At 39.9% G+C, this 13,932-nt stretch overlaps 1 protein-coding gene across 1 annotated transcript in view; it reads right to left on the reverse strand.

Annotated features, from left to right (window-relative positions):
* The window catches only part of Cad74A (cadherin 74A), a 53,124-nt gene extending 42,607 nt beyond the window's left edge, over window positions 1-10,517 (reverse strand). The window contains exons 1-2 of the mRNA XM_045738068.2: window positions 10,275-10,517; window positions 420-539 (exon numbers count right to left, since the gene is read on the reverse strand). Coding sequence (XP_045594024.1) covers window positions 420-538 — 119 coding nt within the window. The 5' untranslated portion in view covers window position 539; window positions 10,275-10,517. The remainder of the gene's footprint in view (window positions 1-419; window positions 540-10,274) is intronic.
* Window positions 10,518-13,932: the final 3,415 nt, after the last annotated feature.

The following is a 13,932-nucleotide window of genomic DNA, read 5'->3' on the forward strand; positions in this document are numbered from 1 at the left end:
CAGAGTCATCCACACGCACACGCACGTACATGCACACACACATTGAAAGTACAGAGAAAAATAATGGAACATATAAATTACTGTATATAGCGTGAATTTTCTATTTTCCTTACATTTTTCTTCACTTGAGAAGGAAGTTGAATTAACTTTTAATTCAATTAACTCTCCAAAGTTAATTTTTACAGTTATATTTGCCCTGACACTAGGATTGATTGACTGAGGAAGATTAAGCCACCCAAGAGGTGGCCCGGGCTCAGTCCGGGCATGAATAGCCTGTAATGACACTAGGAGAATGAATGAATTAAATATAGGTCAAGATAACCTTTTGGGTGAGCGGGGACGTGAGGATAGGGGAAGAATTGGTGGGGGGGTGAGAGGAAGGGTTTTTAGGACTGAGGTAATGAGGTGTTATTTGTTACCTGAGGGAGAACCTGTCCATGTCACCACCATGCAGGAACTGAGGCGCCCTGTTGAGCTTCTGCGCCCCCGTCGTCGCCACCGTCGCCACAACCATCACCACCAACACGCCCACCTCCATCCTGTACACACACAAAGACACATTTATGCACTAACAATACTCATATATACTAACAAGATTCAATAATCAAGGTTGTTCATGCCGGGTACGGAAAATAAAAAACATTGGACGCTTGTCCAAATCATCAGAACGGGCTGCGTAGAGTTAACAAATTTGCGTATAGTTGTTGAATTCCTTGATGATATACTCATAATGGCTCTGAAGTTTGCCAGCGCAGTCTACTTTCTTAGTATCACGTAGCTAGTCCTTGACACACTGTACTCCCCTTCATATAATCACAGGTGTACCAAAATGCGTAAAAAAACAAAAATCAATGACTGAAGATCGATGGTCAAATAATTGAAATATTTAATATATTTATATTTCACCTAACGTACGAGATATACTAAGAGTTTTTAGTAAATTATGACTTGGCAACGTTGCCTAATTTATTGGTTGGGGATAACTATAGTGACTAGGATAATGTCTCAATATTTCCTTACCATCTTGCAGCCTAGTGACTAGGATATTTGTGGGAAAGTAAAGATCAGTTATTTTGTCAATGGTAATTTATCCTATTAACAGTGTCAACAAATATTTGTATTAAATATTCAGAAAAACTACATTTTTTTTACAAATGTATTGTAACCTGTTTTGAAAGGTATTCTAGAATATAATATTCTTTATATTTATTTTATAATTAAATATACAGAGAATAATCATATATGCAGTTTGCCATCCTTTGTAATTACAATTTACGAATCAATGTTGCTGTATTTTTTAATTAATATATCAATTTCTATTTAATACAGAATACATCATCCTAAACGGTAATTGGAATGGATTATAAACGGCAACAGACCAGAATTGGCTCATGAACTGATCCAATCAGGCAACACGAAACCATCAGCTTCCCATGGCTGACATATCAACATGTGTGACTTAGACACATCTAGTGTTGTGTACAAGAATGGGTTAGTGTGTAGTCGTCTTCAGCGGATGGTGGGGTTACGGGAGGTGAGGCAAAGTAGGTCGCTCAACATCCTGCAAACACGCACAACGTTACCGTCCCAATTTTTCTCTTGTTACAACTTGTAACAAAGTTGTTACATCTTATTATAAAGTTTTTATGACGTGTTAGAAAGTATTTACAACTTGTTAGACGGTGTTACAACTTGTTCGAACGCTTTAGCAATGTCGTTATGTTTGGCGGGAGTAGACATCCTGTGTTACGGTTATCCCCTGCATAGCAGATGATTCCGCCTGTTCCTTAAGTCTTCAAGATCTGCATGCTTCTACCTTATTCATCAACATCAAGAAACACCAACAATACGTGTCAAAAACGTATTGTCGAGTCTTCTCCTCCCCCTCCCCATCACACCACCTCCCACGAGAGGCGCGCCTCGCCCTTGACTCAAGTCCATTACATCCAGCGGTCGACCCCACAGACGCATTCATAAATGTTTACATGCTGTTCATTCAAAATAAGGAATTTTCTTAAATATAAATTAATATTAAAAAATATTAGCATATTGTGCGTATATAGGCAGAGGTTAGGTTAGGTTAGGTGTTTAGGTTCTGTTGGCTATTATTTGTATTTGTAGTACGTGGGTGAAGCATTTATAGCGTTGTGGTTCGAACAAAATTCGTCTATGAAGCACTTGTTCCGGAAGTGTTCGAACGAAATCAGTTGTGAGTCGTGTGTAAACCATTTTTCATTCATAAACAGTGGTTTTGGCAGGTGCATGTAATCACTTTCGGGTCTTTGTTTGGAGGACGAGCTGGCAACCCGTCAGCACTTGTTACTACCAGCAAACAACCACTTAATTCTCTTGCCGGTTCCTCATTCACGGACCCAACTGCGCGCCAATATGACGTCACCATCGGTATATATAGCCCTGGCATGGGCTGTGGTCAATCACGGGAGACATCTCCCGTCACGCATGGTGCAGTCGCACCTCCACAGATCTCCAGTATCAGGTCTTGATACTGGTAATGGCTCAAAAGCGCCACCACTTTTTTTTCACTCCGGGTTTTTTCACTCCGTGCCACCTTTTGGGTGGCTTAATCTTCATCAATCACTCAATCTCAGCTGTCAGCACCGCTCCTGTGCCAGGTAAGTCCACTACGGGCTCACCATAGCCCGTGCTACTTGTAACTTTTTGTTTCAAGAAGCGAATCTTGAACATGTGGTCAATCAGAAGCCTTTTGGTGCTCTCTCAGTTCGCTTGTATCTACTTATGCCTTGCCTCAGTTCGCTTGTATCTACCGTCACCTGTTCTTACGAACGGGTGACGGATGACATTCAGAGCACATTGTATAAAGTGTCACATTCACCTTTTTGTCAGTAACGTAAATTCACTTGTGTGAATTGTGTATATATATATATATATATATATATATATATATATATATATATATATATATATATATATATATATATATATATATATATGTATATATATATATATCTATATATATATATATATATATATATAATATATATATATATATGTCGTACCTAGTAGCCAGAACGCACTTTTCAGCCTACTATGCAAGGCCCAATTTGCCTAATAAGCCAAGTTTTCCTGAATTAATATATTTTCTCTAATTTTGTTCTTACGAAATGATAAAGCTACCCATTTCATTATGTATGAGGTCATTTTTTTTATTGGAGTTAAAATTAACGTAGATATATGACCGAACCTAACCAACCCTACCTAACCTAACCTAACCTTTCTTTATAGGTTAGGTTAGGATAGGTAGCCGAAAAAGCTAGGTTAGATTAGGTTAGGTAGCCGAAAAAGCTAGGTTAGATTAGGTTAGGTAGTCGAAAAACAATTATTTCATGAAAACTTGGCTTATTAGGCAAATCGGGCCTTGCATAGTAGGCTCAGAAGTGCGTTCTGGCTATTAGGTACGACATATATATATATATATATATATATATATATATATATATATATATATATATATATATATAATTTCTTTTTTTATTGTGTTAAGCCAAGTGGTTAAGGGGTTTTTGTCATTGTTTATTATTTTTTTGTAAAATTAGTTTTTTTTTGTTATTAAATGTTTAAAGTTTTTAATTTTTTTATCTGCAATTGGTACACCGTAAAGGACTCGGCAGCTTTATTTTATTTTATTTTATTTTCTCTTATTATTATTATTATTATTATTATCAATGTGAGATTGGCGTAACACCTGCCAGGATAATACTGCTTTGTCCCAGATCACATCACACTTGCGACAGGGGACCGTACACCACCCACTCTCTACTCTCATTCCCTCCCGCCCAATCTTCATTTCCTCCAATTCTCTCTTCATTCCCTCCCACTCTCTCCTCATTTACCTTCCCTCATTCCTCTCCACTCTCCCTCATTCACCTCCACAATCCTTCATTCCCTTCATCCCTGTCTCCTCCCTCCCTCCCTCGTACCTCCTACTAAGTCTACCCAGACTAAAGGCTGCGCCATCGCATCACCCGACACTTTCTCCGCCACAAACAAGTTCATTTTCCTCTTAAGTTCTAAAATTATGTCTGTAATTGAAGTGTGGCGCGCCACTTTGCCATCCCCGGCGGAAACCAGACGACGCGATATAATCACCAATGAACGGCGTGACGACCCTGGTAGGGCTGTTAAGCCCCGCTGACCTCTTCACCCCAACGCCTCTCAACCCCTCATCAACTGAGACTTGTGGAATTACATGCTGATGACACGGTGATAGTGTTTGTTCGCGCCCACAGCTTGCTGCGTTATACACTGTGCCACAGAGCGACTGCTCTCACAATCCTCAGACAGCGCCCAGCATTGCAGAGACTGGCACAGAGTGACTGTTTAGTTCGTCCTCTTAAGGTTTCCCAACGTCAAGAAAACGGGCAATTTAAAGTGTCCTCTCCTAACCTACCAGAGGACCCGAAACAGAAAACGGGACAGTACGTCACTTTCGCCAGCCGCTTCCATTTTCTGACACGACAATTTATGGCCTTAAGGTAACGCATACGAGCGAAATGCGACGTTCTTTGTAAGAGGAGAGGTTGGGCGCTGATGGAGCCAACAGGCCAGAGTTGCAGAGACTGTTATAACTACACACACAACTCACAATAACGTGATGCATCAAATGAACAAATCCACAAGGATGCTCCCGGACGCAGGTTCGAATTCTCGTCACGGCCCTTGTGGATTTGTTGACTGCGTTATAACAAACTCCGGGTCTCGAGTAAGCACAGCTAACTGTGATATTACAGTATCCGTCAACTCAGTCTAATCATAGTAAATCCAGTACCATAATGTAGGTCATGTAAAAAAAAAGGTCAAACAACAACAGACAAGTGGATCAGAAGTAACGTAAACCGCTGGTTTAAAGTATTGATCACTAATTTGTAAACTTATAACGTCCTCGGGGACAGGCAGCCTATACTTACTCATTGAGGTCTAACCTTCCCCAGAATGCAACCCACAACAGTTGCCTAACCCCAAGGTTATCTTACTACTTACTTATCTTACTTACTTACTACTTACTAATCTTACTACTGGGAGGGGGGGGGGGAACTAAGGTGTCAAGCGAAGGAAAACGTACCCAATCGTTTACGTTCATACTTCCCGCGGGATTAAACCCGGGTCCCTCAATTGTGAGTCGAGGACGTAGACCACTGTGCTACAGTATTATTCCATATTAGCTTAACACTATAGTATAGGAAACTATTTCGTTGCAACTGAATTTAAATCGCCTTATAATTTTCATAATACATATACTATATATATATTATTTTCTGACATATTTGTGTTAGTGTTATTAAAAAATCTGCTTGCAACTGGAGCAATATTGCAAGCATATTTATTCTTAAGACGTGCCTTCATACACTCTCTAAAATACATATTAACCGGAGCACATCCTACATGTCCACACTAACAGATTGTATATGCTCCCTACCGGTATATAATAGCCATACTCCATATGTTGGTCCTTTTATGTTTATACTAGACTTGTCTAACTGGCAGACGGAGGTCCTAAACCTTGGGATAAGCCATGGTCATTGAAGGGTTTGGGAGGCAAACGGAAGCCCTACACCATGGGGGCTTGATAATGATCCAGGACGGACCGAAAAATAATTTTTTCGTTTGTTGATGTGTGGTTTGGTCATCATGGTTCTTCTGTCCTCAGCTGGTCCAAGAGGCAGGTGAAAGCCTTAACATGGAGCAAGCGATGATTCACCTGCCCTTGAGCTGGTCCAGGAGCAAGAGGAAGCTTTACCTTGGAGCAAGAAATGGTTCGCCTGTCCTTGTATATGGTTGATCTATTCTAGGAGAGAGCTAGAAAGTCTACACTTGGTAAAAAATATGGTTTGCATAGTATCATCAATTAGTGTCGGTAGTCTTTGAAAGCACTGCAATACTTTTTCCTGTCCTCAATTTGTCTAGGAAGCAAATGGTAGCGTCACCGTTTTCTTTAAGCAATTCTTTTCCCGTTCTCGGATGGAACAGTATCATCGGGTAATCGTCCTCGGCTGGTCAAGGTGCAAGCTCTATACTATTGGGCACGCGAGTGTTCGATCCTCGGCTGTCTATGTTGCAGATGGAAACAGGTCGAAGTCCTATATATCATGGAGACAAGCTTTGTTTTATTTTTATCAACAGTTGGTATTGGAACTAGGTGCGTGGAAACCTTGCATTCGGGTCTCCTGTCTTTACTGGTCTAGATGGCAGATGGAACCCCTTCTGTGCGTTCTCCTGGCGTCGGCTGGTCTGGGAGGGAGGTGGAAGCCCTTCTATTGGTTCTCCGGGCGTCGGCTGGTCTGGGAGGCAGGTGGAAGCCCTTCTGTGTGTTCTCCTGGCGTCTGCTGGTCTGGGAGGCAGGTGGAAGCCCTTCTGTGGGTTCTCCTGGCGTCGGCTGGTCTGGGAGGCAGGTAGAAGCCCTTCTGTGGGTTCTCCTGGCGTCGGCTGGTCTAGGAGACAGGTGGAAGCCCTGTAACCTCTTCAATAATTCATTAAGTAATGGAAGTCAACTGAGTAGTTCAAGAACAATACACGTTTCTCACTCAAATGTTACTTTTTACTACACTGTCTCTGTTCCTATTGACTTGGGTTGGCCGTTCGTCTGTGTTTCTTTCGGAATCTTTGGCGCCTGTAAAAATATATATGTATTTATATAGAAGTGGCTCCTGTGCCTGCTCTGGCTCTTGGTGCGTCCTTTCCCTAATATCTCACACTGTTTTGACGGAATCGATCAATCTATTAAAATGCGCCGTATTTGTGACAATTATAACACCATAATACTGACGTTTTCTATGCATCGCCTAGATAGGTTAGTAGGGTTGATCGGGTTCGTACGTTTCTGGAAAGGCAAACAGTTGCATTTTTAGAGTGGTGGATTGAAAACGGGTTGAAGTCCAGTATTTATTACACCAAAATAGGAAATCACGATCAATAAAAATATTAAATTCCTATTATGTGTGTCCGTGTGAGGAAGTGTTTATGAGGCCAAGATGCCCCACCCACCAATTATTGACGGGGAGGGGCGGGACGAGGAGAAAGAATGAGGGGAAAATTATGTAGGTTGGGAGAGAAGAAATAAAATATGGCTTGGCAACAGTGTGGTGGTTGGCCAGCTTGGGCAGGAGTGGTCGACCTCCAGCATCTCACAGCCTGACCCAGATCCACACACACACACATACACACACACTTGAGGATGGGGAACCATTGAATTAGATAATGCTCAAATTATCCCAACCTCGATATGGGTAAGGTAAAGGCAAAATGACCAACATTAATTACTGGTCGTTCGACCAATAGGTGTTGTAAGGGCCAGCATTTTCACATGAGGGTCTGCTCATTTCCCAGACCGTCCTCTCGAGTTGTCACAACGTCACAAAAATGATGTACAAAAATTGCCCGAAGATAACCTAACAGATGACCAACGAATAGAAAACGTAAGGGCCCATCAATTTTGCGAGCCGCTATGATTCTACCCCGTCCTCCTAATAGCACGTCGCATTTTTGACGTATATTTTACCTATGGCCAAAAACTGTCCTATTTGAAAATGGTGGCGGGTCGCGAAATTGACATAATATCCCGTTTTCTGTCCTGTGGGTCATCTGGTACGATAGGATAAGGCACTCTAGTATGACAGTTTCTTGATGTTGGGAACGCTTGTGTGAAAGGACTGATGATTTATAGATCATATTTTGGCCGCTGGGGATTTACACGTCAGAATGAGCTGTACAACCCACCCCCGGAACCGCCCAGCAATCTCTCGTTCATTATATCACCCGGTAACTTGTTTCCCAAAATTAAGAGCCCCGTTCCCAAACCTGCACCTACCAAGGTCTCCTCTGAACCCAGACTTGCCACCTGTTTGCATCCACTGTCTTGTGCTCCACCCTGTGTAGACATATTTAGAGCACCATCAACATCCTACATCCCTTCATCCAAATGCACGCCTCAAACATGTCTTTTGTCCTGCCATTCCCCCAAAAAATCCAATTAAGCCCTCCTAATCTGTCTTCAAATAAGAGTTTTAATTTTATCCCGACTATTTTTATATTTGGTTACATTGTGATTGTGATTACTAAGCTACATTGTGATTACTAAGCAACGTTTTATACAACATTTTAAGTTTTCTCTGGCATACAGTGCTACTCTTCATCATTTAATTTGCCTATCAATGTTAAACAATTTGTATTCTTTAATTTGATAGCTAATAGATTTCCGTTATCTACATATATCCATGTTTCTGTTATTGCAATAATATTTATTATTTTTATGCACGCAGGTGCACTTAATTCATGAACATTATATATATATATATATATATATATATATATATATATATATATATATATATATATATATATATATTACTTCTGCTATTAGTGTAATATACTTTAAGGGCATTGTTATGTTTATGATTTAATGATGGAAATATAATACCGGTGTATGAGAAGCAATATTAGAGATAATACAATATTACAGAGGTTGGGGGGGGGGGGTAGAAATAGCCAAAGCTACTCTATCCCTTTGAGATGTCTTTCTTTTTGTCTCAATAAATATACTTGAACTTGATTACAGAGGTGCAGGGAAATAACCTATTGTTTTAATTGTCTTGTATTTTTTTAAATTATATTAAAATAAGTAATATCATCCCTGGTTGATTAGAGCAATGGAGGGAAGAGTGCTGGGGCTGGCAGACAGCCGGGTAGTGTCCCATGGTCCAGTGTTCCGTTACTTGGTCACTCACCAAGGTAATCTCTCGGCCAGATATATACCAACTAACTGTAAGCAATCGTAATGCATCAGGATCCAGCCAGCAGCACAGAACATAACGATTTTATTTATATATATAATTAAATAATTGAGTTTGATCGTAATCATGTCATTAAATCTAACGCGATCAGTGATCTTAACAAAACATTGATCCTAAAAATACTTCAGCCATCTCTTCAAGATATATGCTTAACTCTGGCAGTTAACCTGGGTTCTGTAGCGCGGGGTCTATACCTCCTCGGCTTACACCCGAAGTACCTGGGTTCAATCCGGTTTCTTAAACGTGCCCAACTGTTTCTGGTGTGACAGATACGGTTGGGCACGTTCCCTTTTACCTGATACATGTGTTCATCAAGCAGCGTATTAAGTACCGTTGCTCCTTCAGGAATGGAACAACTGTTGTGTTTTTGCAACCTGGGGAAGGTCAGTAGTAAGCCTAGTGCGACCATGATAAGCCAAAGTACAGGCTTCCTGTCCCCGATAACCGGAATTAAAATACAAACGATTGAACGTAGTTACTACGCAAACAAAATATATCAAATAATTTGCGACTGGCAGTTTCAAAACACCTGAGTAAACAATAGCCTCAACAGTAATTAATCACTAAATTAATAAATCTAAATAACAATTCCATGATGTATACATAATAAATACATTTCAATTCAATTTTGTACAAAGTCTGGATGTGAAGATGCTGTCACTCAAGCTGTCTTATCTTTAAATTAGGCAATTAATTAAAAAAAAAGATTCAAACTGATATATTATATTTATTTGTTTGTACTTTTGACTAACTAACACGTTTTCACGGTAGAATAAATCAACACAAGATGTATATTCGAGGAATGTGAAGTAATGGAGTTCAACACTTCCATAGATAGTTATCCAGCGACATCTCTTGTCAATATAATCTTAGGCTACGTTTACCGCTTGACTTGGGCCCACACACACATACACCCACACATATACACACAAAAAATAGTAAATACAAACATACATATATACACACACATACATATATACTCATACAAACATATATATACACACATACATATATATATACACATACAAATATTATTCTGTTACTGAACTAAAAACTTCTTTAAGTAATTAAATTAAATGCCATTAAGGATGGAGTGTTGCCTGCCCAGCACGGCAGGGTGTGGCTGCCCCAGCCAGCCTTCATACACCCCAGCTGGTCTCTCCTCCATGTAGACTCCTCTCCTTAACACAGTAGTCTCTCTCTTATCTCTACGGCTCGCAGCACAGCCAAGCAGCCCGTGGTGCTGGGTTTATAATGCTGTATCCATCGCTAATTAAGGCGTTTGTGTGCCTGGAATCTACCTGTATTTCAGCATCCTGGTAGGCTATATGCTTTGATCATTGATAACATGTAATGTTTTCCTTGAAGGACAGTAAAGCTTAGGTTATGAGTCGTTCTCGTTCCTATGCCGAAGCCTCAGCAGGGAAATGAGACAAGTTGAGGTCTTACCTGTATGAATCAGCTGCTGGAGAAAGGTGACGAGGGCTCTTGCGGACCACGACTTCTTGAACAGCACATAATTTGATCACACGCACTTCCTTCACATTCCTTCCACTTAATCGAACATTCTAAGCACTTGGTGATAGCTTATCCACTGTGTAATCACTCGCTCCGACGGCCCTAGGGCCTAGTAAAGACCTGGAGAGCAGGATAGCTAAGGAGCACCTGTAGAGGAGGCGTCTTGGCCTACACTGCTCAGGAACTCTTGAGACACCAACCTCCCAGATGTACGATGATCACTGCTTCCGCCTTCAAGAATATCAGTGATAAAAGCTATATATATATATTTTCCTCAATTGAAGTTGCAACGGGTAAATTATGTCAGTGGCGAAATAAATATACATTGAGAAATGTAAGTTATTAGGGGTAATAATCTGGAGTTTTGGGTATCTGTGTTAAGATCCCTGGTGACCTGCTGGAATTTTGTACCCTGTAGCGGTGGTCTCCCACCTGTGTCAGCCCTCCCCCACCGTCCCTTCCGGTCCCTCCCTCACACATCTGCCCTCCGTTACTTCTCCCCTCCCAGAACCTTCCCTACTTCGATGCCCCCCCCCCCTCCCCCGTCGCCCAACCACTTAAGCTGGACGGTAGAGCGACGGTCTCGTTTCATGTAGGTCGGCGTTCAATCCTCGACCGTCTAAGTGGTTGGGCGCCATTTCTTTCTCCCGTCCCATTCCAAATCCTTATCCTGACCCCTTCCCAGTGTTATATAATCGCAATGGATTGGCGCTTCCCCATGATAATTCCCTTCCCCAGTACCTCCGTTACTTCTCCCCTCCCCGTTACTTCTCCTTTCCCTGTTACTTCTCCTTTCCTCGTTACTTCTCCCCTCCCCGTTACTTCTCTGCCCCATATCCTTCCCCCGGTACCTCCGTTACTTCTCCCCTCCCCTACTTCTCCCCTCCCCGTTACTTCTCCTTTTCCCGTTACTTCTCCTTTCCCCGTTACTTCTTTCCCCGTTACTTCTCCTTTCCCCGTTACTTCTCTGCCCCATCCTTCCCCTCGGTACCTCCGTTACTTCTCCCCTCGTATTATCAGTTCGCAGAATAACGTAATGTTTTCAGAACGCACTGGTGCTACATAGCCTTCCCGGCTTGGTGCCTTCTTTTGATAATTACTTACTTTCAGAACGAACAATGAATAATATACCAGAGAGCAGAGAAACTACACAGTTACTGATTTTATAAATTAGGCTTTTTTTTTACATTAATATATTAATGTGGATATTCTATTTGTTTTCTCTGTAGGCCTGAGAACTTTCCATCTGTTACACTCAGTTTGTGTTTTTTGGCATTATTTTTACTTCAGTTCTTTTGTTCGTAAGAACATAAGAACAAAGGTGACTGCAGAACAGTTACTTCTCTGTTCAGTATTTACATGTATCTATGTTACAATGTTCAGTATTCTTAAATTTAACATTCTTCTGCTTATTTTTTCTATAGCCTATGCAACCTTTTCATTTTATTTTTTTTTTTGCTTATTCTGCTTTTACATACTATCATTGTCTCTACTTGTTCTTTTTATCTTTTGTTTTATATTTTATATCTCTACTATTTATTAAATTCATTATTTTCGTATATGTTGTAGATCTCTATTTCTCCTCTTCTTTATTTCTTATGTGTAAGTTATTATAACTCTTTTGACATTTCCTCTAAGGAAATAGGTAATACAGTATTAAATTTGCTTAAGAGGAGACTAGGGGAGGGGGTGTATTATGGGAGATGGGAAGAGAGAAGCTGAAAGACAGAAGAGAGAAAGTGGGAGAGGGGAGGAGAGTGGGAAGTGATGAGAGAGAGAGGAGTCGGAGGGGGAGGGGGGAAGAAGAGGTAGGAGAGGAGGGATGTTGGGGAGTGGGGAGGAGAGGGGATAAGGGAAGATTTGAAAAAGTGGGAGATTAGAGAGAGGGGAAGAGGGATGAAAGACCCGGACACAGCCGGGTACTCCATCTAGTGTTACATACAACACAGTATAACACTGGTGATATATGTAAGTGATTACTGCTGTGGTACAATATATCCGACCTGGTCGTTCATATTTCAGGAACAGCAAAATTCCATTGTTACGCTTGGTAGGCCTATTGACGACGGCCAAATGAGTGGAAATAAATGTATAAAAAACATAAATTAAATAAAATTATATATGTTGCTTTGTGTCAAAATTTCTTGCAATGTATCTGTAAACATTTTTTGACAAATACCTTCTTGTATATAAATAAATAAATAAATAAATATCATGCACATATAATGGACTCGACCAAATCTGCAGGCCCTAATATATTATTTTAGCTATAAACAAGTTAATACAAACTGAGCATCGATGAATTTTATTACAGAGAATGTTAACATACACAAAAAATTCTATTTACAGCAGGTAATAGGTTGACATTAGCTTCAGAAGAACTAATTCACTAGGTATATCCCCCACATGCTGTGCACAGATGGAATGAAGAAAAAGCTAAGTGTGTCATCCCACCCTTCTCAAACAAATAAGAAAGGGACGAAGATTCCAAGACTGTGAAATAGTTTATCATGTTTTGGCAAATTTTTTAAAATTTTAGACGAAATGGGATGATAGGAAATTGTTCATGGATATAGAAATTATCCTCGCCCACGGAAATAACTGTTCACAACACCAGCAGGAGACAGGGGCTGGTTTATTATGAAAGTAATGAAGCATAAGCTTAGGGGGCCCCTCCTAATCCCCTAAAAAAAGACTTTAGTCCTCATTGCTTAAAAATTTTAGGATAAATACAACAAAAATTGTGGTGGGATAGCTTAGGCCCAATATAGTACATAATTAATAAATGTGCTATAATACAATAATGTACATAATAAATATGCATGGTTGTAACTGTACTTACTTGCAAAATATAAGCAAAGAAATTGATTATTCGCACAGAAAAAATCAGCACACAATTATTAGTTTAATAAGGTTGCTCAGTAGAACGATTTTCGAATTCTTACTTTTATTGCGATATTCCTTATACAATAATTAATAATTCCTTTACTTGGCTAGGATTTGAGGTAATATGTCATTCCAAATAAAATACATGGGTCGATATTTCTTGAACATTACTATAATGTTCAGGAAATGTCCATATATTTTATCTAGGATGATATATTGGCCAAAACCTTAGCCAAGTATTCCAAGTTTGCTTATTGTAGACTGCGCTGTAAACTTTTATACTGCCTGTTAATCTCTTTCTTCTTTATCTTATGATTATGTTCCGTAACGTTAACTATACAATATTGTAAATAATTGGTAATTATATAAGGTCACTACCTAGATAAACTGATCACAAACTGAAGAAAATTATAATTATTTGTAAATTAGTCCGCAACAAATGTATGGGATGCACAATAATCTATTTAGACTGTCTATACAGTATACCTAGGTCATGAAAGTATTTGTGTGTATGTCTGATACCATACTACTTGTGTAAAGGAGGAACTGTATATGTTTATCTCTCAGAATGTTTGGTAATACAGTATGTTTATTGTTTGTGATGTCTGTCTATGTATGTATTAACACGATGTACTGAACGGGGTGAGAATAGCTTGAGCTACCTCATCCCTTTGTGTGTATTTTACCTCAATAAACTTATTTC

Source organism: Procambarus clarkii, chromosome 20, assembly GCF_040958095.1.
Source record: "Procambarus clarkii isolate CNS0578487 chromosome 20, FALCON_Pclarkii_2.0, whole genome shotgun sequence".
In the NCBI taxonomy this organism is placed as follows: Eukaryota; Metazoa; Arthropoda; class Malacostraca; order Decapoda; family Cambaridae; genus Procambarus; species Procambarus clarkii.